The 25,385-nt window shown below is 51.1% G+C and overlaps 1 protein-coding gene across 9 annotated transcripts in view; it reads left to right on the top strand.

The window, feature by feature from the left end:
• Positions 1 to 25,385, top strand: part of SPTAN1 (spectrin alpha, non-erythrocytic 1) — a 58,861-nt gene that overhangs the window by 17,747 nt on the left and 15,729 nt on the right. For 3 of the 9 annotated variants that reach the window (XM_058693904.1, XM_058693902.1, XM_058693898.1), the window contains exons 10-39: positions 592 to 693; positions 1,553 to 1,690; positions 2,146 to 2,256; positions 2,946 to 3,023; positions 3,136 to 3,291; positions 3,526 to 3,730; positions 4,431 to 4,612; positions 4,952 to 5,195; positions 5,389 to 5,511; positions 6,064 to 6,281; positions 7,120 to 7,212; positions 7,580 to 7,714; positions 8,753 to 8,901; positions 9,962 to 10,021; positions 11,123 to 11,321; positions 13,269 to 13,373; positions 13,791 to 13,814; positions 14,355 to 14,390; positions 16,528 to 16,575; positions 17,350 to 17,441; positions 17,723 to 17,867; positions 17,975 to 18,156; positions 20,064 to 20,163; positions 20,324 to 20,521; positions 20,620 to 20,766; positions 21,456 to 21,559; positions 21,645 to 21,807; positions 22,218 to 22,232; positions 24,060 to 24,191; positions 24,369 to 24,506. In XM_058693904.1, coding sequence (XP_058549887.1) covers positions 592 to 693; positions 1,553 to 1,690; positions 2,146 to 2,256; positions 2,946 to 3,023; positions 3,136 to 3,291; positions 3,526 to 3,730; positions 4,431 to 4,612; positions 4,952 to 5,195; positions 5,389 to 5,511; positions 6,064 to 6,281; positions 7,120 to 7,212; positions 7,580 to 7,714; positions 8,753 to 8,901; positions 9,962 to 10,021; positions 11,123 to 11,321; positions 13,269 to 13,373; positions 13,791 to 13,814; positions 14,355 to 14,390; positions 16,528 to 16,575; positions 17,350 to 17,441; positions 17,723 to 17,867; positions 17,975 to 18,156; positions 20,064 to 20,163; positions 20,324 to 20,521; positions 20,620 to 20,766; positions 21,456 to 21,559; positions 21,645 to 21,807; positions 22,218 to 22,232; positions 24,060 to 24,191; positions 24,369 to 24,506 — 3,822 coding nt within the window. The remainder of the gene's footprint in view (positions 1 to 591; positions 694 to 1,552; positions 1,691 to 2,145; positions 2,257 to 2,945; positions 3,024 to 3,135; positions 3,292 to 3,525; positions 3,731 to 4,430; positions 4,613 to 4,951; positions 5,196 to 5,388; positions 5,512 to 6,063; positions 6,282 to 7,119; positions 7,213 to 7,579; positions 7,715 to 8,752; positions 8,902 to 9,961; positions 10,022 to 11,122; positions 11,322 to 13,268; positions 13,374 to 13,790; positions 13,815 to 14,354; positions 14,391 to 16,527; positions 16,576 to 17,349; positions 17,442 to 17,722; positions 17,868 to 17,974; positions 18,157 to 20,063; positions 20,164 to 20,323; positions 20,522 to 20,619; positions 20,767 to 21,455; positions 21,560 to 21,644; positions 21,808 to 22,217; positions 22,233 to 24,059; positions 24,192 to 24,368; positions 24,507 to 25,385) is intronic. The other 6 variants (XM_058693905.1, XM_058693901.1, XM_058693903.1 and 3 more) reach the window with 4 other exon arrangements.

Below are 25,385 nucleotides of genomic sequence, written 5' to 3'. Positions count from 1 at the left end.
CCCTGGCAAGACAGAGTGCTGTAGTTTGCACAATAGTCATGTACCATCTTAAACACTGTCTTCATTTAAATGCTGACTTTCATATTTGGTGTAAGTTTCTTACTCTGGTTTTTTTTCCCCAAAGTATATTCCACAGAAAACTAGTTTTATGAGATTTTGGTAGGCTTTACCTTAAAAAGAAAGGTTTCTGGAGCACCTGAGAGGCTCAGTTGGTTAAGTGTCTGACTCTTGATTTCGGCTCAGGTCATGATCTTGAGGTTTGTGAGACTGAGGGTTTTGAGAAATCCGCCCATCCGGCACCGTGAGGGCAGAGAGACAGTGGAACAGAAGACAGGGCTCGGACCTTAATCGTGTGGGAACATGGCAGGCTTGGACAGAGGTGGCCTGAAAAGCCAGTGGCAAAGAGGCTTCTCCGTAAACGGTGCCCTCGTGGTTGGTAACCCCGACCGGTGTCAGGGCACCTGGCCTCATCATTGACCCTGCTCCTTGTTGGAGATGGGATGTTCTGATTTGTAACGATTGTTTAAAATTCAACCACTCTGTTTTCTTTTATCAGTTGCCAGGCATAAATTATGCCTTTTTTCCCTTTAGGGTGAAATCGATGCTCACGAGGACAGCTTTAAATCCGCAGATGAGTCTGGACAGGCCCTGCTCGCTGCTGGGCATTATGCCTCGGATGAAGTGCGGGAGAAGGTAAGAGAGGAGAGGTTCTTTGAGAGTCTCTGAAAGCTCGTATCCATCCATGAGCATCCAGGCTGCATTCACCATGGTGTGCGAGAAAGCTGACGTAGAACTTGTGCCAGAAAGTTCAAGGGCAGTTTCTTAAGAGACCGAAAAAGAAGACCTATTTGTAGTATCGTGATTGATTAGAGAAAGAAAGTTCCATTTATTTGGGATGTTTATGGTACATTTTCTACCTGAAGGGGACCTGGCAGGGAGTTGAGCCAATAAGAAAGAGATGAATTTCAAATTATACATATAAGCGTATATAATTTCAAAGTTTCACAACATCTGAGTGTAAAGATACTTGAGGAACGTTAAGATGATGATGCTGTTTTAATATTGCGTACACTAAGAAGAGTCTTTGAAATCAAAGACACTTTATTGTCAACTTTGGAGCTTAAAAATTAGCTCTAGGGCATTCCTGAATTTACCAGTTTTATGGGAAGACGCACCGAGTTGGCATTTCTCAGCTGAGAGTCCTTCCTCCATTTTTACTGCCTGCCTTTGGATAGATGCCCTTTCTCTTCTACCTAACATTTACCTACCATTTTGATCTTAAGTCACCTGCGATAACGTGGCAGTAAATTAATTCTAGATCAACTCGCTTGCCTCCTATGTAGCCTAAACTGCTCAGGATTTGTGTGGTTTCCCATGAGCCGGCCGCCACAAGTGAATGCAGTTCGTCCCCTTTTGCAAACCAGAGGAGAGGCCGGAAGATTAGCACGAGGCTTAGAAATTCCAGGGCAGCCTTTCTGTTGGCCTGGTGGGGGAGGGGGCCACGGCAGGACCCACCCTCCCTCACGGCTTCTGTGTCCCCTCCTCCCCGCAGCTGGGCGTCCTGGCGGAGGAGCGGGCTGCCCTGCTGGAGCTGTGGGAGCTGCGCCGGCAGCAGTACGAGCAGTGCATGGACCTGCAGCTCTTCTACCGCGACACGGAGCAGGTGGACAACTGGATGAGCAAGCAGGAGGTACCACGTCGTCTCCGTCCGCCGCGCTGCCGGGGGGGGGGGGGGGGGGTGCTGACTTGTGCCCATGTTGCCATTGTGAGTCGGGTGACGAGGCCGTGACAAAGAGCGCCCAGCGGCTGTGCCGGCCTTGCTCCCGCTGCTGGGGTTGGCTGACCCTCGGGACCGGCCCCAGGTTTGGACAGGAGTCTGCTGCTGTGGAATTGTCTTTTGCCGAAGAGGACTTTTTTTTTTTTTTTTTTTTTGGGTCTGGGACTTAGCACTCACACTATTGGTGAATTTGTGTTAAGTGAATCTAAAAGGATGTCAGGCTTTCTGGAAGAGGGCTGAGAAGTTTTATGGCTATAGCATCTCCTTCCTTCCTTTTCGTATTTTGGCCAGCATATCCTTTGCTTTCCGGCCTTAGTTGATGAAAGGGCTAGGGTGTCACCCTGAGTGCTTTTGTTCTCTTTCACAAGGCCTTCCTGTTGAACGAAGACCTGGGAGACTCCTTGGATAGTGTGGAAGCGCTCCTCAAGAAGCACGAGGACTTCGAGAAGTCCCTCAGTGCCCAGGAGGAAAAGATTACAGTAAGACTCTTTCTTCTCGTTCCTTCTGGCGGTCCTCAGAGTCAGCCCAGCGTCCGTCCTCCTCAAGGGTTTCTGCGCAGATGCAGCGGAGGATCTGTGTGAGAGGCGCTCCTGTAGGGGCTTGAGATCTCACGGTGGCGGCTCACGGTCCGGTGGGAGGCCCGCCTCCGCTCGCGGGATGGGGTCTTTCCCTGATGCGTAAACCTCCACATTGAGATTTACCTTTCACTAAAAGTACTTGGAGCTCAGGGCGCCTGGCTGGCTCAGTCGGGGTGCGTGTGACTCTTGATCTCAGGGTTGTGAACTTGAGCCCCACGTTGGGTGTCGAGACTACTTAAAAATAAAAGCTTGAGAAAAATAAATAAAAGTGGTTGGAGCTCACGTAAGAGGTATTTTTCCCCTTGAAAACAGGCTGCTAACCCATTCTGATCCCCCATCCAATCACATCAGATGTGTCATGACATCAGCCGCAGTGAACGTCCTGAAAGGAGCTAGCATAACATTGTTGTATCTAATAACGTCAAGCAGAAACTCAGAAGTTGAGGGGTAAATGTTGTCACAGCAAACCTTAGACCTGTGTTTCGGTTTAGAGCATTTTGTGACCTGTACGGTAGTTACTTTGCTCCTGCGGCCGAGCTGTGTGCTCACGTGCTTTTGCTGGTGAAGAGCCCTTTACTCTTCCCTTCCAGGCACTGGATGAATTTGCAACCAAGCTGATTCAGAACAACCACTACGCAATGGAGGACGTGGCGACCCGCCGAGATGCGGTACGTTCCGTTCTCCCCGCGCCGTCCCCGCTCGTGTCCGTGTAACCTCTGGAGCTGGAAGAAGTCTCTGGAGAGCAGGAACGGGACGGTCATGAGGCCCCTTGTCTTCCAGCTGCTGAGCCGCCGCAACGCCCTGCACGAGAGAGCCATGTGTCGCCGGGCCCAGCTGGCAGACTCCTTCCACTTGCAGCAGTTTTTCCGCGACTCCGATGAGCTCAAGAGCTGGGTCAATGAGAAGATGAAAACCGCCACAGATGAAGCTTATAAAGTAATGTTCTGCCAACATGGCGCTGTAGCATTTGGCTAGGAAGCTAAATGTAGCTCTCAAAGATAAATTGAAGCTAAAGAAAGAAATCGGGAACTCTGAAAATCACACTGTTTAGCATAAGCTTATCGTTCTCTGCACCCTGCCCCCTGCCAGGAAAGAGAAGCAGGAAGGTAATCCAGAGGAGTTTGACATACTCGGGTTCCGGGTAGAACCCCCTTCTTCCTTTTTTGGCAGGACCCATCCAACCTACAAGGAAAAGTACAGAAGCACCAGGCTTTTGAGGCTGAGCTCTCTGCCAACCAGAGCCGCATTGACGCCCTGGAGAAAGCGGGGCAAAAGCTGATTGATGTCAACCACTATGCCAAGGATGAAGTAGCAGCTCGTATGAATGAGGTCATCAGTTTGTGGAAGAAATTGCTGGAAGCCACTGAACTGAAAGGTAAGAGAAGGAGCCTCCCCGGATAGTGTGAGGGCCGCTGGGGAGTTAGGTGTCCCTTCCTGGTGAAGTGTTGTAGGGACACAAACCACATAGGTCGGGTGAGCTGGGCTGCCTCGGGCCTGCGTGCTCCTCTCCCGTGTAGCAGTTCCTTGCTTGCGATCCTGATGCTTTGCTAATGTGATAAATGTGCTTGACGTGCTGGGTAGTGGGGGAGACTGAGTGAGAGGGAGTGATGTGGTCACCTGCCCTTACTGGTCCTTGTCGCCGAACATCAGAGTTCGGCTGAGAGCCAAGGGCTTTTAATAATTCTTGAACGCTCTTCTCTCATGGGGGTTAGGGTGCTTTTTAAAGGACTTCTGGGGGTACCTGGGTGGCTCAGTCAGTTACGTGTTTTGGCTTAGGTCGTGATCTCATGGATCTCGGGATTCTCCCTCCCCCTCCCCTCTCTCTGTGCACTTCTCCAGTGTACGCCCAAGTCAAGTGCATTCTTCTCTCTCTCTCTCATAATAAATAAACATTTAAAATATACAAATAAAATAAAGGACTTCCAAGTCTGCGTTTTGTTTTTACCTTTGTGGTGGGGGTGAAGCAGTGACTGGAACCCTGACCCTTAGCTCCTCACTAAGTACCGTTGTCAATGAGCAGCACTGGTGGGGGACAGTATAAACAGGTGGACAATCACGCCTACTCCTTTGACTAGGGATAAAGCTTCGCGAGGCCAACCAGCAGCAACAGTTCAACCGCAACGTCGAAGATATTGAGCTGTGGCTGTATGAGGTGGAAGGTCATCTGGCTTCGGACGATTATGGCAAAGACCTTACCAACGTCCAGAACCTCCAGAAGAAGCATGCCCTGCTGGAGGCTGACGTGGCTGCTCACCAGGTAGTGGGACTCGGGGGCTGCTGCCTGGGCCGCTGGTGGTGGTGAAGCTGGAGAAATGGCAGGCGATTTCTAGGCCCTGCTGTTTTTCTGAGGGATAAAAGGTGTCGGTTTTCTTAGGTGACCCTGTGTATTCCCTCTTGTTCTCAAATCAAACTCCTCCCTCAGAGTTTCCTGGGAGCCCAAGATGAGGGAAAGAGAAGGCAGAAAGATTACTCTCCAGGCTGGGAAGACACCTGTGTTGGTTTTCCTTCATATATGACCGGGTCACAGTTGAAGTTATGAGTCAGACCAGAGCATGCTGGTGCAAGCTTTCACGACTCTGTCCCTTCCTGTTTCCAGGATCGAATCGATGGCATCACCATTCAGGCCCGCCAGTTCCAGGATGCTGGCCATTTTGATGCTGAAAACATCAAAAAGAAGCAGGAAGCCCTCGTGGCTCGCTATGAGGCACTCAAAGAACCCATGGTTGCCCGAAAGCAGAAGCTGGCGGATTCTCTGCGTTTGCAGCAACTGTTCCGTGACGTTGAGGATGAGGAGACGTGGATTCGGGAGAAAGAACCCATTGCCGCGTCCACCAACAGAGGTCAGTCTGTCTCCCTGAGGTAAGACTCAAGTTTGAGAAAGGGCCCTACCCTCATAGCGTAAAGGAGGTGCATATTAGAGCAAGGAGGGTCAAGTTTAAGGTAAACTTGGAACCCCAGTGGAATCTTAAAGAGCGACAGGGCTGACTTTTGTCTCGATGGCTTGGATGACCAGGGAGCGGTCTCTGCTTTCAGGCAAAGATTTGATTGGAGTCCAAAATCTGCTGAAGAAACACCAAGCCCTCCAAGCAGAAATTGCTGGGCATGAACCCCGCATCAAGGCAGTGACTCAGAAGGGGAACGCCATGGTGGAAGAAGGTAAGCGGTTGTCACCCGGGGAGTGGCTTTGCTTTTGGTCTTTGTTTGCTCCTCGGTTAAGTGCATGGACTTGAGTCAGACTGGGCTTGTGGGGTTGAGGACCATCCCCGGTCTCTCACTATATGACCTTGACTAGACCCTGCCCTCTCGATCCGAATGTCTTACCTGTGAGATGCGGGTGATAGTTGCGAGGAGCGAGTGAGATCATGTGGGACGGAGTGTGGAACAGCCTGGCACGTGTCTCAGTGACTGAGGACTGGGGGTTACTGTTGTTAGTTAGGTCTTTACGGTCATATCACTGGTGCCAGCTTGGGATACCTGCTTCGTAGGGTCCAGATAGAGATCTGGACGGCTGGAGGCTTGAGGATGCAAAAGTTGGACAAATTACTTAGAAGGCCGGGACCCAACCCTCTCCTAAAACTGGGGGTTACGAAGGGGCCTGGCTTGCCACAGTGATGTAGCGGAGGTGCCGTGGACACCCGGAGGACCTTTTTCTCCGGCGTCACGTCGGCCTCCTTTGCGTGGTCTTCCTTTCCCCTGCCTGCCTTCCAGGCCATTTTGCTGCGGAAGATGTGAAAGCCAAGCTCAGCGAACTGAATCAGAAGTGGGAGTCACTCAAGTCCAAGGCCTCCCAGCGGCGGCAGGACCTGGAAGACTCTCTGCAGGCCCAGCAGTACTTTGCCGATGCCAACGAGGCCGAGTCCTGGATGCGGGAGAAGGAGCCCATCGTGGGCAGCACCGACTACGGGAAGGATGAGGACTCAGCCGAGGTGACCGCGTGTGGGGAGTCTGCCGGGGCTCGGGCTGGGGCCCGTGGGGAAGGTGACCAATGTGTGGAAGGTACAGTGTCTGCGTCGTTGGCTCTTTAGTGTGTTTTAGAGTATTTTGTACTTTCCACTATGGAAACTTGCCAAAGGAGAGAGGAGACTTCCCGTCCCTACCTTCCACCTCGAGCGTTTTGCCATTCTTGTTTGTCTGGCTCTCCACACGCATGTACACACGTACATACACAGGTGTATCTTTTTGCCGGCAGTGGGTGTTTCTGAGCGAAACTCTTAGATTTTATCCATAGAGGTCTAGGTGCGGCCCCTGCACCTACCTCTTTTGTTGCCAGTCTTCACAAAACCCGGAAGAGTCGAATGGTGACATGTGCTATACAGGATTCCCCCAGAAGATGGGGGTGGGGACAGCTGAAGAGTTTTGGAAGGGGTGGTGGTGGTGGATCATGCTAAAGCACTACGTGTAGCGAGGGAGGGGAGCGTCCTCAAGGAAGGCAGGCTTCGGTTTGTTGGTAGTGTTTGTTTCTTAAGGTGGGGGGGGGCGGGGAGCCACCAAGTGCACCATACCGTGCTTTATTGACCTTGTATTTTTCCAGGACCGCATGGTCATGCAGGGGCAGGGAGAAAAGATAATACTACAAGTCCCAATTTGTATTTTCTCCAAATGTGATGTTTATTAGAAATGGGGAGAGAAAGTGTGGAGCAGGAGGTGATCAAATCCCCGTGTAAATGAACCAGCTATCCGGGGAGGCTGGTAGGTCGGTGAGGCAGCAAGGACGGGGCGCCCTGGTTCCTTGTGCGTGGTCACAGTGTGTGATTTTGGTTTCAGGCTCTACTGAAGAAACACGAAGCTCTGATGTCGGATCTCAGTGCCTATGGCAGCAGCATTCAGGCTCTGCGGGACCAGGCTCAGTCATGCCGGGTGAGCCGGGCTTTCGTGTCAGCAGTTAGCGGTTGCCCGGGGTGGTTGGGAGTGGGGGGGGGGGGGGTGCGCAGGGAATTGAAGGGCCTGGGCACTTCCGGCAGATGTGCCAGTCGTAGGTCACATTCTTGTGACCTCACTGCTAAGTCCCGTGACACAAAGATGCGTAAACAGTTTAAAATGAGTAAAGATTTCCAACAGCTTAAGTTCTGGGGTCGGTCAGATTTTACTGATAGCTTCAGAGAAGAGCTCTCAAATATGTGTGTGGTAAATTTGGTATGGCCATTGAAGTTGGAGTCTGTTGTGGACTTAGGTGACACGCCACAGACAACCTTTAACCGTGTGTGCCCTTCCTTTGGATTTTTAGCAACAAGTGGCCCCCATGGATGATGAGACCGGGAAGGAGCTGGTCTTGGCTCTCTACGACTATCAGGAGAAGAGCCCTCGGGAGGTCACCATGAAGAAAGGGGATATTCTCACCTTACTCAACAGCACCAACAAGGCAAGGCATCGAAAGTGGTTGTGCGTTTCCTTCCACGAGCACTTTTGCTCAGCTGCATGTCTGTGAGTCGTTGTGTCTAAAATACGGCTGGGTTAGAATTCGAGGAGACCAGAGCCTCCCAGTCGGTCTCCCCCTTGATACCGCTTCACCCCGTGTGTGATCCCGAGGGTTAATCTGTCCATCTTCCTGAATGCCCGAAAGCAGCTGTCTCGAGAATGGCTTGGCTTCAAGATTGAACACCTTGAGGTGAAATTCCCTCTCTTTAGAGCCAGATCTTTTCAGGACGTTTTAAGAACTGTCGGTTCTTAATCTAGACTCTGTGGCTACAGCAGATAGTTGAAGAGCACTGTGGCATTACCCCATAGGCTCTGTCTGCTCAAATGTTTCGATGGTTCTGGTTCATCAGCCTTCTTCCCTTGACCTGTGCTGGTTTGACAGTGGCTTTGAAGTGAAGTGCCTGGTGCTCCGTGTATCATCTGATAATTCCCGCAAGGTCTTAGTTAAGGCTAGAGAAATGTCCACAGCCGTTAAGGACCCTTACTCCTGCACCCCCAGTTTACCCTCATTGTGAGAGTTTGAGAAAAACAAACCAAAAAAAACCCGGTGATTTATATTTTTCTGCTGACTCTAAACCGACCTTCTGGTCTGACTCTGCTTTACCCAACAGCATTATCCAGGGGAACTTGCTATGATGGTGGACATTTTGTGTGTGTGCTGGCTTTGCGGTAGCTGTTGGTGCAAGTGGTTATTATTCTAACTTATTTAAATGGATGTAGTCACGTGTGGCTAGTGGCTGCAGCGTCAGTGCCGTTCTGGCGTGTATAACAGGAGGGTGTCCTTTCTGTTGGGTGTCACTGTGGCTTCCCTGGGGACCCACTCCGTGCTCGGCAGGTCCGTCCTTGTGCGGAGTGACTTTGCCGTGGTCACAGGATCCTCTTCACACGCTTAGAGCCGTCGTGTTCACGCACGCGCACACAGGCTTCCTTGGCTCCTCCCTTCCTCGGGAGTTTGCTTTCAGTTCTCCGTCTGTTTCCTTAGGACTGGTGGAAGGTGGAGGTGAACGACCGCCAGGGCTTCGTGCCGGCTGCGTACGTGAAGAAGCTGGACCCCGCGCAGTCAGCCTCCCGCGAGAACCTGCTGGAGGAGCAGGGCAGCATAGCCGTGCGCCAGGAGCAGATTGACCACCAGTAAGGGCCACGCTGGCGACCACGGAGGTCCCGGGGTCACTTGGGGCTTACTTCACACCCCACACAGGCCGAGCTTTAGGTGGCGTCCGGAGGCTCTGGAGCGGCCATTCTGGTGCCTGCGTGTACCCGGGACACCTTCTGCCCACTGTCCCCAAGTCACTTTTAACCTCCAGTGTCCTATTTGGACCTCAAACCATTGACTGATACCTTTATTTTCCTGTGTTTTGTTTTTTTCCTGGCTTTTGTAAGAGTCTTTTCCTAAACAGCATTTTCTAAACATTGCTCTCTTAACCTTTGTCCTCCAGTTGGGGATATGCTCTGGATTGGTTTTTAGAGGTTCCGCACCCCTACAACTCTGCGCCTTTTAAAAGGCTGTTGAGAGAGTGGCTCTCTCTCGTGCTTTGTGCTTGGAGGTGGAGGTTATCTTTTATAAAATGTCCCGTCCCGTTTTCTAGCTAAGCCCCCATACTGATCTCTGTCCCTCCCGTAGGGCATGTCTTGCTCAGCTAATGACCTTAAGGTTTTGGACACTTGAAAAATATCCAGAAGCTATGTCTTGCTAGAGTTTAGGACAACAGAATTTTGGGGACCCTGGCGATCCCTGAAAAGATCAGTTATTTGTCTACTTCCAGACCTTTTCTGTTACTATGGAGACAAGAGAGCAGTTTGGGCCTGGATCATAACTGTGGGAGCAAAGCAGCAGGCCCCATACGTGACTGGAGGAGCCTCTGAAGCTCTCAGTCCAGGTCTTTCTCATGCTAGTCCTGTGTCCCCCTGGCCTTGCTCTGTGACATGACTGGTGTTGCCAGGACAGGAAAGTTGTCTGCCTTAAACACAGCAGATTTTTCAGGAAAATGAAGGTGAACTAACCCCTCTAATTTACTTTGCCGGCTTTTTCTTTACTGATGTCCTTCGTGGCCTGGCTTGCTTCTGAGAGCTTTTGACGGACGCCTCAGTTGCCCCTACTTGAAGCATCCTGGCATGAGTCGGAGCTGCCGCTGTCCTTTCCCGTGGATTAATCCCACTAACTCGTGCATGCTTTTGCTGTGCCCCCGTGCAGGACGCGCATAACTAAGGAGGCCGGCAGTGTGTCTCTGCGTATGAAGCAGGTGCAGGAACTGTGAGTAGGCGGGCGGCCTTGCCGAGCGCCCGTGCCCGTTCTCCCTCTGCCGCTTCTTTCCAAGGCACTCGTTCATCCAGAAAGACGAGGTGGGGGGGACTGTGAGGCCTTGCAGCAGCTGCGCTCCTAGGAAAGAGGTTTTGGTGCCGCTGTGCCCCGTCGGTGGCCGCTTGCCTCCCCGGGTCCCTTCTGTGTGCAGCTGTGTGCTCAGAGTGGTGTCGGTTCTCCCCCTGATGGCTTGGGTGGTGGAGCGGCCACTATCGGCAGCGAGCCCAAAGGCCGGTGCCGGAGTGTTCCCTACTAGGAACGAAATTCCTCCCTTTAAAGTGCTCTGATTCTCGGTAGCTCGTTGCTTTTTTCTTTCACTTTGAGAAGCTTAGATTTGATGGTGATGGTAGCTTTTCTTTAAGCTTTACCTTAGTCTTACTAAGTTTGTCATTTGCACGCCTCCGAAGGTAGTGAGCAGTTCAGCCCTTTGTGTTTTAGCTCGCGAGAGTTCGAGCATTCTTTGATTCTTAAGAAGTCTTCCACCTGTCGACGTGGTACAGATACTCTGTACTCGGCCTAATTTTCCTTCTGAAGTTGGCAAAACTTTCCAAGAAATAGAGATACCGCTTTAGAAATTGCCTGCTGTTCGGAGAGGCTGACGTCCCGCGTGAGGCTGTTTGAAAGTTCGGTGTGCCTTCGCCCGCCGCCAGGGGCTGCTCAGAGAGTCAGAGCGGAGCGGGAGCCCTGCATACGCTGTGCTCAGCACACTCATCTCGTCTCTCAGCTCTGTTCGCATGACCCCTGTGTTACCGTGCTAGACACTGGGTCCCAGTCATTTGTGGTCGTGACGTTGGCCCCGGGATGAGTGTGCCGGGCTGTCCGAGCCACCCAGGTGTGAACAGCGTGGCGCTCATCCCTGAGGCTGTGGTGTGGGGCCCCGGGGGCTTCATCCTCATCCGCGGTCTGCTGCCTTGTCCCCTGGGCACCGTCATTACCAACTCATGGCCTCGGACCCTCATCTCGGAGACACCCGGTGACTTGTCCTCAGGTTAGTCTCCTCGGGAAGCTGACTGCCTGCCTCGCCCCCTCTTGTCACCCTGTCCGATGACCCAGGTACCGCTCTCTGCTGGAGCTGGGCGAGAAGCGCAAGGGCATGCTGGAGAAGAGCTGTAAGCGGTTCATGCTGTTCCGCGAGGCGAACGAGCTGCAGCAGTGGATCAACGAGAAGGAGGCGGCTCTGACCAGCGAGGAGGTGGGCGCCGACTTGGAGCAGGTCGAGGTGCTGCAGAAGAAGTTTGACGACTTCCAGAAGGTACGGGAGGTCTTGCAGCTGAGCTGAAAAATCGTTGGAGACTCGGTTCTCTGCGTCTGTGACTGTAATTTCCTGGAACCGGCGTGGCACAGGTTGTGCTCTGCCAGCTGTGTGTAGCCCTCTGTAAAAACTTGAAACTGTTTCAGTCTAGTTTCAAGGGAACACGTGCGGTTTTCTCTACTTTTTCTAAGAATGTTTTGGGACGTAAAATACCAAAACGTGTAGAAGTATTTTTTTTTTAATTTTTTTTTTTAACATTTGTTTATTATTGAGAGACAGAGAGACACAGAGCGTGAGCAGGGGAGGGGCAGAGAGAGGGGGAGACACAGAATCCGAAGCAGGCTCCAGGCTCTGAGCCGTCAGCACAGAGCCCGACGCGGGGCTCGAACCCACAAACTGTGAGATCATGGCCTGAGCCGAAGCCGGACGCTCAACCGACTGAGCCACCCAGGCGCCCTCTAGAAATATTTTTTTAATTGGCGTAAAATTCGGACAGCATACAATTGACCGTTTTGAAGTGTGCAGTTCCGAAGCATATAGCACGTCATGGTGCTAGACGACTGTTACCTTCTCTACTTCAGAAGGACACTGTCTACCCATCGGAGCGTCCTTCCCCGTGACTCCCAGCCCGTAGCGGCAAGCAGTCTGCTTTTTGTCCCTGGATTTACATACTCTGGACGTTTCGTATAAGTGGAATCGTACGTTATATGACTTTTTACAACTAACTGCTTTCACTGAGCATAATGGTTTTCCAGATTCATTTTTGTATCGCGTATCAGCATTCTAGGACTTTCTAGGGCTGAATAGAATTCCATCGTTGTGCATAAACTGCATTTTGTGTGTCCACTCCTCAGTGTAAGAGTTGTACAACCAGATCATGTGGGTTGAGGGGCTTTTTCTCCCACAGAAGCTGACATCAGAATTTCATCATATTTAACTTTTTTTTTTTTATTTTTTTTAACATTTTTAAATTTTCTTGAGAGACATAGCGTGAGCAGGGGAGGGGCAGAGAGAGAGGATGACCTAGAATCCGAAGCAGGCTCTGGGCCCTGAGCTGTCAGCACAGAGCCTGATGTGGGGCTCAAACCCATAGACAGGAGATTGTGACCTGAGCTGAAGTCAGATGCTCAACTGACTGAGCCACCCAGGCGCCCCTCATCACATTTTAAAAACACATCCCCTCGGGGCCCCTGGGTGGCTCAGTCGGCTAAGTGTCCGACTGTTGCTTTCAGCTCAGGTCATGATCTCAGGCTTCATGAAATTGAGCCGTGAGTCAGGCTCTGCACTGACAGCGCGGAGACTGCTTAGGGTTCTCTTTCTCCCTCTCCCTCAGCCGGTTGCCTGCTTGCACTCATGCACACGTGCCGTCTCCCAAATAAATAATTTCTAAAAAAAAAAAAAAAAACTAAAACACATTCTTCTCCTCCAAAGGAAGATAAAAGATGGGGACTCCTGGGTGGCTCAGTCAGTTAAGTATCCGACTGTTTGTTTCGGCTCAGGCCACGATCTCATGATTTCATGGGTTCAAGCCCTGCATAAGGGATCGTCAGCACGGACCCCGCTTGGGATTCTGTCTCTCTCTCTCTCCCTCCGTCCCTCCCCCACTGGCATTGTCTCTGTCTCTCAAAATAAATAAATAAACTTAAAAAAAAAAAAAAAAAGTAAAAGCAGAGTTCCATTCAGACAGAATAATGGTTTATGAACTACAATTAACGTAGCAAATTTGAGACCAACCGTTCCCAACGCCCTATTATTTTCTGGCTTCCTTGATCGTGACCGTCAGGATTTCTGATTTGGGTGACTGCCCAAGTAATAGAAAAACTAGCTCATAGGATACCCATTAACCAGAAATTTGTAGGTTTGAACCATAGCTTATGAACATATTTTGCCCGCCTTCTCTTTTGAATTACTTGTGGAGTCTTAGTTATTGTGGTTCTGGCTTTAAAGGATCTGAAGGCCAATGAGTCCCGGCTGAAGGACATTAACAAGGTGGCTGAAGACCTGGAGTCGGAAGGTCTGATGGCAGAGGAGGTGCAGGCGGCACAGCAACAGGCAAGTGTCCGGGCTGGCGCGGAGGCCGTGCTCCTGGCAGGAAGCAGTTTGCTTCTGGTCCCTTCCTAGCACGACCCTCGATCCGTAATGTCCCACAGCACAGAGGTGGAGCCGGGGTGTGGTTGGGTCCCCTCTGCCATCCTAAACCAATTTGTTTCCCTTCACATAGTGGGGAAAATAGCTCCTGTCTTCTCCACATGCCCATTTAATGTCGTGAAGGTTGTTGACTGTTTATGTAGCCCTTAACAGTAAAGTCACCCCTTCCAGAGTAAAAGTTCTTATATACAGACACTTGGTCTGCTAGACTCTCAGTTCCTGTGGCCTTTGTGTGTCTTTTTATAATTTTCTCCTCGCGTCCGGGTCTGACAGGTGTGTGTGCACCGTGACAGTGAAAGTTATTTCCTTCTCCCCTTGTAGGAGGTGTATGGCGCGATGCCCAGGGTGAGTCTGTGCGGAACGTGATCGTGATGGGGATGAGGTCCCGGGAAGAATATAATCCTGAGCCGCTTAAGGATTTCTGTCCCTGAACCTCAGAGATGCCTTTTGTTTATAAAACTCTGTGGGGAGGGAGTAGCAGAAATCGGTTTCTGTTTCCGTTCTCCAAGAGATAAAAATGATTTTTCTCTTTAGTTTTCTAAAACTTTTCCACAACAGTTGTTCAGGTTGGTTTATTAGCCTTTTTCAAAGGGAATCCTATGACCAGGACACAGAAAAGTTGGTGGATTTCTTATTAAATTTCCTCATTCTCTTCATTTCTGTTCACTCCATAAACGACTAGAATTTTCCTCTCCTCTTTGTTGACTTCGTTTCCCTTAAGCGGCCTTGTGGAGTGCTATGAGCCAGCAATAAGTCAGGGATCCCAGAGGGAATCCCACCCTGGCTAATCGCTCTGGGGACCCCCGCCTCAGGCAGCACAGGGTGGGGTGTGTCGTTTCCTGCTGCCCTGTACGGCTGTCTAACTCTGCTTCCTCCACTGAATAGGATGAAACGGATTCAAAGACAGCCTCCCCATGGAAGGTGAGAACCCCTTTGCAAATGATCATTTCCTAAGGTTTTCAGGAACAGAGCTACTTTCTGTGTTTTTCCGGGGGGTCTGTTTCTGAGTATTTAGGGAGTCTTTGGTCATTTCTGGACTTGTTTGGGGTGGTTTCTTTTTGATCCTCTCCTTATACTCTTTGACTCTGTCAGGTCTTAAAATGTGATCTTTGTGGCTCCTGGGTGTCTTGGTTAAGGGTTTAACTTCGGCTCAGGTCATGATCTTGTGGCTCATGATTTCAAGCCCCACATCAGGCTCTGTGCTGACAGTGCAATGCCTGGGGCCTGCTTCAGACTCTGTCTCCCTCTCCCTCTGCCCCTTCCCGGCTCATGTGCACGTGCTCACACGCACTCTCTCGCTCTCTCTCACTCTCTCAAAAATAACATTAGGGGCGCCTGGGTGGCGCAGTCGGTTAAGCGTCCGACTTCAGCCAGGTCACGATCTCGCGGTCCGTGAGTTCGAGCCCCGCGTCGGGCTCTGGGCTGATGGCTCGGAGCCTGGAGCCTGTTTCCGATTCTGTGTCTCCCTCTCTCTCTGCCCCTCCCCCGTTCATGCTCTGTCTCTCTCTGTCCCAAAAATAAATAAAAAACGTTGAAAAAAAAAAAATTCAAAAATAACATTAAAAAAAATTTTTTTAATGTGATCCTTAACCTAGAGGAGCAAAGTGTTCCATGGAAAAGCTCAGTACAAGGGCATTTATGATCCATGTTGCTGCCAGAATAAACTTTGCAGAGGTGACCCCGTGTAGTTAGGTATGGCCCCACCCACAGGATTGCAGTCCCCAAGGCCAGAACAGGAACAAGGACATTACCTCTGCCTAGCCACTTTTCCTGGGAGTCTACGAAATGCTTCTTGGAAGATACCAAGTGCTGCAGACAGACGTAAAAGGAGGAGCAAAAAGACATACCAACCACAGTAGACATCATTCCCAACAGATGCAGGGAGGGTGCTTGACTAGGGTCTCTTGCTTCTGGCCCCCTGGCCCTGATCATTCTGCTCATTGAAGAGGCTCCATATTCCGGGGAGAATACCTTTTCCCCTTGATTCGGCTTTCTCCCCTTTTCTCAACCTTAATTGTTCTTCTGTACAATATATGATCAGTGGTAATGTGACGGGGCAACACCCTTACCTGTCTAACCCTTGGCAGAGTTTCCTGGTAACAGGTATTTTTTGCAGAAGTGTATTTCGGATGGCTTTATAAATGTCAACGCCACCTCAAAAATTTTAAATTAACCAGAAAATCCTTCCATTTCTGAAAATGATTGGAGACACAAAGGCGTCTTCTGAACCCTGTACACGCCCACACTGGTTGGAAGTGTCATGTGGGTGTGTCCCAGGAACACCCAAGGAGCCTGACTAACCTGCATCCCAGTCTGGCCTGTCCTCTTCCCAACATACTTGAAGGTTGCAGGCGTTGTAATGGGGGGTTTCTTTCAGACAAAAGTAAGTGGGCTCTGAGATTCCAAGGGGCATCTGATTTCTCTATTGATGAGAAGATAGTTAATTCACTGTTTTGTTCTGTTTAAATCTGGTAAGGCTGTTGCCCTTTGTTCAGAGGGGACACTGTTAAAAAGAACAGCAGCCCAGTAGCCAAGAAGAGATATGAAGTTCTTGGTGTATTTATTCAGTGTCATTTGCCAGCATTTGTTAAATTGGGTGTTTTCTGGACTCTTCTGTAGCATGAACAGGAAGAAGACACGAATACTTAGTCTTTGAGCTCTTTTTTCTGTCCAGCCAGCTGGTGTTTTGTTTTGTTTTATTTCTTTTTAAGGTTTTATTTTTCAGTAATCTCTACTCCCAACATGGGGCTCGAACTCATAGTCCTGAGTTCCAAGCTCCGCTGATGGAGCCTGCCAGGCGCCCCCTCCCCCAACCCCCACCCCCACCGCCAGCCCGCTGTTTTAATGGTGGCTGTCACCACTCACTGTCTTAACTCTTCAGCAAGTGAACTTAATCACGTCGTGCTTTATGCATTTCCACTGGCTGCTCAGAATTTTGACAGTGTCCCTTAAAGATAATTTTGGTTGATAATCGGGACCTAATGGCACTTCTCAAAATTGTCTCTTAATTGGCGGACACTTGATTAGTGTTGCTCTTCTGCTTCCCTCCCCTCCATAGTCTGCTCGCCTGATGGTTCACACCGTGGCCACCTTTAATTCCATCAAGGTAAGAGACCACGGCCAGCCCCCTCGGCTCCCGCTTCCCTTCACTGTTTTCCTTCTTCTGACTACATCTGTAGCACTTGTTACTCTCCTGGGGCCGAGTGTGTCCTGGGCAAATGTCCACTCTCCTCACACAGCAGGGCGGCGTGGTCGGCTTTCCTGGTCAAGAACTCGCCAGGTTTTAACGGGAAAGTCGGCCTTCCCTTCGGTTGTAGCGGGGCTGGGAGCTGCATGAAGTGTAGTGTCTGGAAGGCGGGGAATGTCTCCCTTGCCTCCTTACAGGAGACATTTGGCCTCATTCTGGTCCCCACAGTGTTTGGTCTCCTCCAGCACCGGGCCGTGCGCACTCCTGCCCCTCTTGGGCTGCCGCGGCCTGGGGTGCAGCTGCCCTCAGTGCCCGGGGGAAGTAGGCTCTGGGATCTATCCACACGGCTGTGCTCGCAAAGCAGTCGTTCCGTGGCAGGCACCAGGCCGGGAGATGCGAGGGAAGATGAGCCGGCTGCGTGTCTCTGCAGCTTCGGGGGTGATCCTAGGTCAGATATTCACGGAGCATTCTCGCCATCATACATGGCTGACATTGGCGAGGTCCTTCCCTTCTGGACTTGCGCTCTACTGTCTGCTAACCTACTTAGCCAGGAAGGTCGGAAGTGGGCGACCATCTGGGCTCCACCCTTTCCTCGCAAGCCAGGCCCCGGCGCTTTGCTTGTCTGCCCCCCATGTGAGCCTGGCTTGGGCCCGTGGCGGAGAGGATGGCTGAGCTGACCGTGTCCTCCCGCAGGAGCTGAACGAACGGTGGCGGTCCCTGCAACAGCTGGCCGAGGAGCGCAGCCAGCTGTTGGGCAGCGCCCACGAGGTGCAGAGGTTCCACAGGTAAGGGTGGCGCAGGGCTGGGGGAGCGTTGACCTTGGCAGTCCCTAAGCTGGCTGACTTGGATCTGATCGACATCTGGGCTCTGGCATCTGGGACACGTGTCATGGGGTAGACTGCTTGGTAAATAGTGAGCGAATGACCGTGTGTTCTTCTGCTCTTTTAGAGTTTTTCATGGCAGCTACTGGTGTCCAGGCACCACAGCTAAATCCGTTTCCTGTCTCGTCCTGTACTCGGGGCAGCCGTGCTCAGCGGTCGTTAACTGCCTGTGTGTCTCCCCTCAGAGATGCCGACGAAACCAAAGAGTGGATTGAAGAGAAGAATCAGGCTCTCAACACAGACAATTACGGCCACGATCTGGCCAGCGTCCAGGCCCTACAGCGCAAGCACGAGGGCTTCGAGAGAGATCTGGCGGCTCTTGGCGACAAGGTGAGAGGTGGCAGTGCCCTCTGATGTCTTGGCCTCAGGTGGAGCACAGCTGCCGCCAGGCAGAGCACGGCTCCCTCACTTGCCATCCCGCCACCTTGTTCTTGTAGGTCAACTCCCTGGGGGAGACAGCCGAGCGCCTGATCCAGTCCCACCCCGAGTCGGCCGAGGACCTGCAGGAAAAGTGCACCGAGCTGGACCAGGCGTGGAGCAGCCTGGGAAAGCGCGCGGACCAGCGCAAGGCCAAGCTGGGCGACTCCCATGACCTACAGCGCTTCCTCAGTGACTTCCGGTACGGAGCGGAGAAGCGTTTGTGTGTTCATTGGGAAAGCGCTCTGTGGCTGCTGTGCAGCCCTCAAACTAGCAGATGACAGCAAGTCAAAAAATAAGTGTCCGCTTCCCGGTCTCGGATGTGCACATGCACGCCACCTCTCCCCCATTTCCCGCCGGACCCTCTTCTGTTTCTTCCTCAGACGAATCTTTCAGAGTAGAGATGTACCTTAGTGTCTTCCAGTCGTTTTATTTAGAGAAATTTCAAGGCTGTAGAAAAATAGCCTGGAGCAGTGAACATGGATGACATCCCTCATCTGTAGTCACCAGTGAAGTTCTTACGACTTTGGCTTAACCTCCAAACACATTACTCCGTCTTGCTGGCCCACCTGAAAGTCGGTTGCAAATCCGTGGCCCTTTCTTTACCTTTAAGTGCCTGGACCTGTGTCTCCTGCAAACAAGGGTTTCCTGTTCACCGCACATCTGTCCTCCACCCCACGGTCTAACCCAGTCCAGTCCAGCAGTATTGAATCCAGTCCGAGTCCAGTTTCTCCACGTTGTCTCAAATGTGTATTCAGTAGCCAGGGTTTATTTTTTGGTCCAGGATCCAGTTGAGAATTACCGTTGCAGTGATAGAATGGTCTCCTTAACCTAGAACAGTATCCCTCTGCACTTTGATGACCCTGATGGTTTTGAAAAGTCCAGACCACTTGTCTAGCAGAATCTCCCATGACCTGGGACCTGTCTTAAGACTACGTAGCGCTCCACTGGTGGGTGATCTATGACTTGGTCCCTGGCACCCATTCAGGACAGGTGTTTTTTTTGTGGCACGCTTTTGTGCTAACGAGGGTCTTGCACACATACCTGCATGCGTGTACATGTGTGTTTTATCTAGGCATTTCCTCTGTACAGATAGGAGCGGGCAGGCAGTTCTCTGGCAGGAGTTGGGTTTTTTTGTTTTTTATTTTTTTCTTTTTTTGAGGTTAAGGTCACATAACATAGAGTTACACTTTTTTTAAGTTTATTTTTGAAAGAGGGAGGGAGAGAAAGAACATGCACTGGTGGGGGCGGGGCAGAGAGCCAAAGCAGGGGTACAGAGAATCCAAAGCAGGTTCAAGGCTCTGAGCTGACAGCAGCGAGCCCAATGCAGGGCTTGAACCCATTAACCATGAGATCATGACCTGAGCCACCCAGATGCCCCCATACGGTTATGTATCCTAAAGCGTATATAGGTCATTGATAATGAGTGTGTTTGCAGCATTGTACTACTACCAGCTCTCTAGTTTTGACGGTTTGCACTACCCCAGACGAATACCCCAAACCCCATGAGGAATCACTCCCCATTCCCCTCTCCTTGAGTCTGCTTTCCATCTCTGTGGATTTGCCTCTTGTGGGTGTATTTTATCCAAGGAAGCCTAGAACCTGTGCCTTTACACATTGATTTTTGCACCCTCGTGTGCGGACATCAGTAAGAACCTGCGTTCAGCATGTGCAGAGGCCTGGGACAGCTGTGGGCTCAAAGAAGAGTGATTTCATCTGGAAAACTTAACCATAGCTGTTGTCTCTGTTAGAACCTGTTCCTCTGCAGAAACAGAAGATATGAGTTACAAACTTCGTTCATTGTCTTCTGAGGAACGCTTGATTTTTTTTTTTTTTTTTTTTTTTTTTGTCTTTCAGTTTTTCTTAATGTCTCAGTAAGACGAACAAGAGGATTTGAAATATGCCCAGAGATGTAGATGAACTAGTTAGCCATTCAGTAGATTGGCTAGTTCATAGATAACTAGTTAGCCCTGAATAATCATTCAGTGGGTTAACTAGTTCACCCTGAATAATGTTCTGAGACCAGAGTGGCGTGGCTCTTTTTTCCTGGGCAGAAAGCCTACTTGCCAGGTAATATAATAGCCATTTCTCTGTGGGTCTGCTTGCCAGGGACCTCATGTCTTGGATCAATGGGATACGAGGGTTGGTGTCCTCAGACGAGCTCGCCAAGGATGTCACCGGAGCTGAAGCCTTGCTGGAGCGACACCAGGTAGGTGGACCTGCCGGCCGAGCAGCAGAAAGGAGGTAGCACTGCGGGGCCGGGAAGACCTTGCCTCTGCCGCCAGCACCACCCTTCGCTGTGAGTCGGTGGCTGACACGATGGTGGGCGTCTAGAGCGGGTTATCTAACCCCTTCCCTCCTCTTGGCAGGAGCACCGAACGGAAATTGATGCCAGGGCTGGCACTTTCCAGGCATTTGAGCAGTTTGGGCAGCAGCTGTTGGCTCATGGGCACTATGCCAGCCCAGAGGTCAAGGAGAAACTGGATATTCTCGATCGGGAGCGTGCAGGTCTGGAGAAGGCCTGGGCTCAGCGCAGGATGATGTTGGATCAGTGCCTTGAACTGCAGGTACGTGTGAGGGCCATCACGCCCTGTTTGCCACGGGCTTTCTGGCCGGGGTTTCACTGCCAGAGGCCCCATCTTCCCACCTGCCTCCCCTTCTGTAGCTGTTTCATCGGGACTGCGAGCAAGCTGAGAACTGGATGGCCGCCCGGGAGGCCTTCTTGAATACTGAGGACAAGGGAGACTCACTGGACAGCGTGGAGGCTCTGATCAAAAAACACGAGGACTTCGACAAAGCAATTAACGTGCAGGTGAGGCCTTTGTACCTCCAGGTCTAAATGTAGATTTTTCCAGATGGTCGTCTCTCTTTGTTGGCTTATTTTCCTTTCTGTAATAACGACTAAAATAAAAACTAGTCACTGACTTGGGTGAGTCACAGTTTTGGCCCCTGCCTTAAATTGGAATACTTGATATTGAATATACAAAGGAAGAACCGTCCTCTCTACGCCTCCAACAGATACCCGTACAGTCCAGGGAAAAGGACACACAGAAAAATGGTTTTTAAAACTTAGGTATATAAATTCTGGTATTTCTGAGGTTTTAATGGGGATGCCACAGAGAGGAAATTTATAACATGTAGTAAGGAAAGAGAATGCGTGAACAGAAACAACTCAGGAAGACAGGAACCTCGATTTATAACTCATCTTGTTGACATCTGACTCCTTTTTCCCACCAGTTTGATTCTGTGTGTGACATTCTCTGGTGTTGTAGCTCCTGTCCCCAGTGTGACCTGGCGTCTTCTTGAGTTAAACTCTACTCTCATAATGGTCGAAATCAAGCTTTCTTCTGGCCTTTTACTCGCCTTCTAAAGTGTCAGTGTATTCTGATCCTGCCACAGCGAGTTCCCAGTCACCCAAGAGTAACCATTCTCTTTGCAAGACCTGCGGTCCAGGCTGGGCCGTCCCACCCACCTTGACCTCCCGCCTTTGTTTGCCGCCAGGAAGAGAAGATCGCCGCCCTCCAGTCCTTTGCTGACCAGCTCATTGCCGCCGGCCACTATGCCAAGGGCGACATCTCCAGTCGGCGCAACGAGGTTTTGGACAGGTGGGTGTTGCGTGGTGCTGACCGGCCTCCTGGCCTGTCCCATTCTGAGGGAGGTTCACCTTTGGGCTCGGTTTCACTTGGTCAGGTGGCGACGCCTAAAAGCCCAGATGATTGAGAAGAGATCAAAGCTGGGAGAATCGCAGACACTCCAGCAGTTCAGCCGGGACGTGGATGAGATCGAGGCTTGGATCAGCGAGAAATTACAGACCGCGAGTGATGAGTCATACAAGGACCCCACCAACATCCAGGTGAGCAGGTCCGAACGGCCGCTCGCCTCTGCGATGGCCCGCGTCAGTGAGCGGGGTAGGTTTTGTTAGAGAAGGCGTCTTGAAGAGGAGGCTGTGCCTAGAAAACCAGTTCTATGTCTGTGCTGGAGCCGATGAAAATTATTCTAAGAAGCTGAACCAGTGGAAGAGGGTCACCAGACTCTCAGACGTGAGAAAGGGCTTTCCTCATGTTTCCCCGTGGAAGCCTGTCAGCTCTGAAGGCTCTGAAGCCCCGTGTCAGCTCTGAAAAGTCTGCTGGGTCCCCTCTGTTTGCCCCAAAGGCTGAGCTTTCCCAGGGGAAGTGTGACAGCAAAATGAGCTGCTGTTTAAGGGCTGAGATGTGCGTTCACCTCAGTATACTGAACTCTTGTTGTTTTAATCTATTTTTGTAGCTTTCCAAGCTGCTGGTAAGTTTTTAATTTTTTAAAAGAGTTTTAGTTAAATGCGCTCCAGTGTTTGTGTCCTTCTGCGTAGATCCTTGTTGTGGCCACACGCAGTCACTCGTGTCTCCTCACCCGTGCTTCTCATTTCTAATGATCCATCACACTCCATCAGGTGTCCCTGTGGGATGTGGCTTTCTCTGTCCTAATGAGCCTGCAGCCCTGCGCCCCCTTCCCTCTCCCCATGTGTCACTTAGGCACATTCTGTGCAATGTTTGATTTGGGGGCAGTAGTTAACCGCTGTCTTTCCAGAGGCACTTCTTTAAAAAAATAATAATAATAATCAGCTTTGTCTGTGTAGACTCGTGCTCACGGTTCTTGGAGGCCGAGAGCATGGAGTCTGTAGCGTAGTGTGTTTTCTGACGCACCCAGGCTGCCATCCACAGGTGCTGGTCCCTGGAGAGGGACAGTTAAAGAGCCACATAGAAGCAGATGATCTGCTTCCAAATCTAACAGGGACCAGGGGTGAGAGGTTAAGGAAGAAGGGGGACATGATTACTCAGGGGGTTAGTGAAGGGGATTTTTCAGTCCAAATGTAGCTCAGATGTCTCTCTAAACAGATGGAAGCAATGAAGAAACAGAATAGGTGCGGTTTGAGGAGTGAGTGATGGGAGCGAGAAACAGAAGAGGGGAATTGGACTGAGGTCAGGAGGGATTGGACCCTTCTCGGTCTCAGCTGGGCCTCAGGCACCGGAGTCCGTGAAGGAGCCACCTCGACATTAGCGCTGCGTGGAGCCAGCCCAGCGGCTCCACCCTTTGACAGTTCCTGCCCCTGAAATGAAACATTTGATGCAGAATCCTTCCCCAACCGTGCTGTTTTTTGTGTTTTAGTTTTTTCCCCCAAATAATACCTTCCCCTGGACCCTCCCTTTCTCACCCAGAATTGTGCCACAGCTGTGTCCTTGCACTGTTCCTTGTGGTGTTTCCTAGACCTTCTGTTTCTCTGTGGATTTTTTTTTTAAGTTTGTTTATTTATTTTGAGAGGGTGGGGAGTGGCAGAGAGAGAAGACAGACAGAATCCTGACCTAGGGCTCCGTCTCACAGACCGTGAGATCGTGACCTGAGCCGAGATCTAGAGTCAGACGCTTAACCAACTGAGCCACCCAGGCGCCCCTCTCTGTGCATTCTTAATAATCCCTTCCAGCCCCAGCATCAGGAGCCCGTCATTCTCCCAGCCCTCTCTTTTCCTAGCAAAAATAAATTGCTAGCTACTGTCAAGCTTGGATGTTGACTGTATTCACAAGTTCTGATTAATGTCAGCTACCTCGTGAGAAGGCAGCAAAGCCACAGCCTGCAGCAGCTATGGATTCTTCTCTGTCAGTGGAGGGTTAGCCTGACCGTCTAGAGTGATCTCGGCCTTGCAGGAGGAGCGGGCCAGATGTGTGATATCTGTCAGATGCTCTGTGTGCTAAGGAGAAAGCCGTGGAGAGAAATTGATGTCCGAGTAAATGAAACGTTGCAATTGCCTGTTGCTGATTTATACAGAATGTTCAAAAGTATATAATCCTAGGACTTCACTCCCAGATAGCCAGTCCAGCTGGTTTAAGAACTGACTCAATTCACCTACTCCTGAGCGGGTTCATTTCTTCTCCTGGTGCAGACCTGCCAAACTCCCAACACTGAGCCCTAAAATACGTCCAAAATTTGGTGTCTGCCGTCACTAAAAAAACGTCACTTGCCCCCAGTTCTTTCAGCTCTCTACCACTTTCCCTTCTTGCTGATAACCCCTCATCCCTGAAAAAGAAGCGACCGAGCAGGACCGGGTTCTGAAAGGCGGTCTTTCTGGTGTTTCAGAGCAAGCACCAGAAGCACCAGGCCTTCGAGGCGGAGCTACACGCCAACGCCGACCGGATCCGCGGTGTCATCGACACGGGCAACTCCCTCATCGAGCGCGGGGCCTGTGCTGGCAGCGAGGACGCTGTCAAGGTACGGTGGGTGTGACGATGACTTTGAAACACAGTCCTGAGAGCGTAAACTGAGTTGTGCGCGTTACAGGTAGGGAACGTGGGGAGAAAGGCGCCCTCTCCGCCAGTCGCTCGGCTTCAGGAGGGGGTGCTGCTCTCCGTGGCTCAGCATCTCCCGTGGCTCCTTTCTCTTCCCCAGGCCCGTCTGGCGGCCTTAGCAGACCAGTGGCAGTTCCTGGTGCAGAAGTCAGCTGAAAAGAGCCAGAAACTGAAAGAGGCCAACAAGCAGCAGAACTTCAACACCGGAATCAAGGACTTTGACTTCTGGCTGTCCGAGGTAATGGCAGGTTTTCCTTCCCACCATTGGAGGATTTCTGGTCGTTTGGGATGACGGGCCAGTCAGTAAGCCCCAGACCGTGAAAGGGCAGGGCTCCCCTGGTGCCCCTTTTCCCAGAAATCTTCATTATCAGATAAGAGGTGTGTGTTTTAGGGGATTTATTAGCAGAGAGAATGAAGGCGACAGGAAGAGCTTGTGTGTGGTGGGAACTGGGCTGTAGCTCACTCCTCTCTGTAGGGAAGGCAGATAGACAGTGATGATGGGGTCTGTGTGGCTGGCAGCCCTGATGAGTCTGTGCTCAGATAGAAACCAAAGTAGCAGTTAGGTCAGGAGGCCAGAGTTGGTAGAAAATTCGGGAAGTGAGGAAGCGTAAAGAAATCAAAATTTTTAGAGACCACTAGTAACATCTGTCTCTCATCTGTATGTATTTCCGTGAACATTAGCGTAGCTGTATTTTTACATATAGTTGAGCTCACGATGTCCTTTCTCGTTAGTACGTGTTGGGCGTGCTGTTCTGAGTCACTGCAAAGTCTTCTTAAACGTTGGAATAACTGCGTGAGTCCATCACAGCTGTGCCGTGGTTTTATTCCCACGCTGTTGGACACTCAGGTGTTCCCGGCTTTGTGGTGGGACATCTGCACTGAACGCCTTTGTACATTAATCTTTGTCCCTCCTGCCGGTTCTTCCCTCGGGGGAGGCTCCTCGAGGTGGGATTGCTGTTCACTTGGCCCCTGTGCCTCGGTGAAGGCTCCATGACCCTACACCTGTAGTATTTCAAGTCCTAGGCTCTCGAATCTGCATTTGATTGACAGGGAGGGAGAAGGACTCAGGCCGCACGGGCCGGAACAAGCAGAGTCGCTCTAACAGCAGTAACCTGTG

This window comes from Neofelis nebulosa, chromosome 12, assembly GCF_028018385.1.
Source record: "Neofelis nebulosa isolate mNeoNeb1 chromosome 12, mNeoNeb1.pri, whole genome shotgun sequence".
Taxonomy (NCBI): Eukaryota; Metazoa; Chordata; class Mammalia; order Carnivora; family Felidae; genus Neofelis; species Neofelis nebulosa.
The sequence above is the reverse complement of the archived record's forward strand: the minus strand, read 5'-3'. Positions and strand labels throughout refer to the sequence as shown.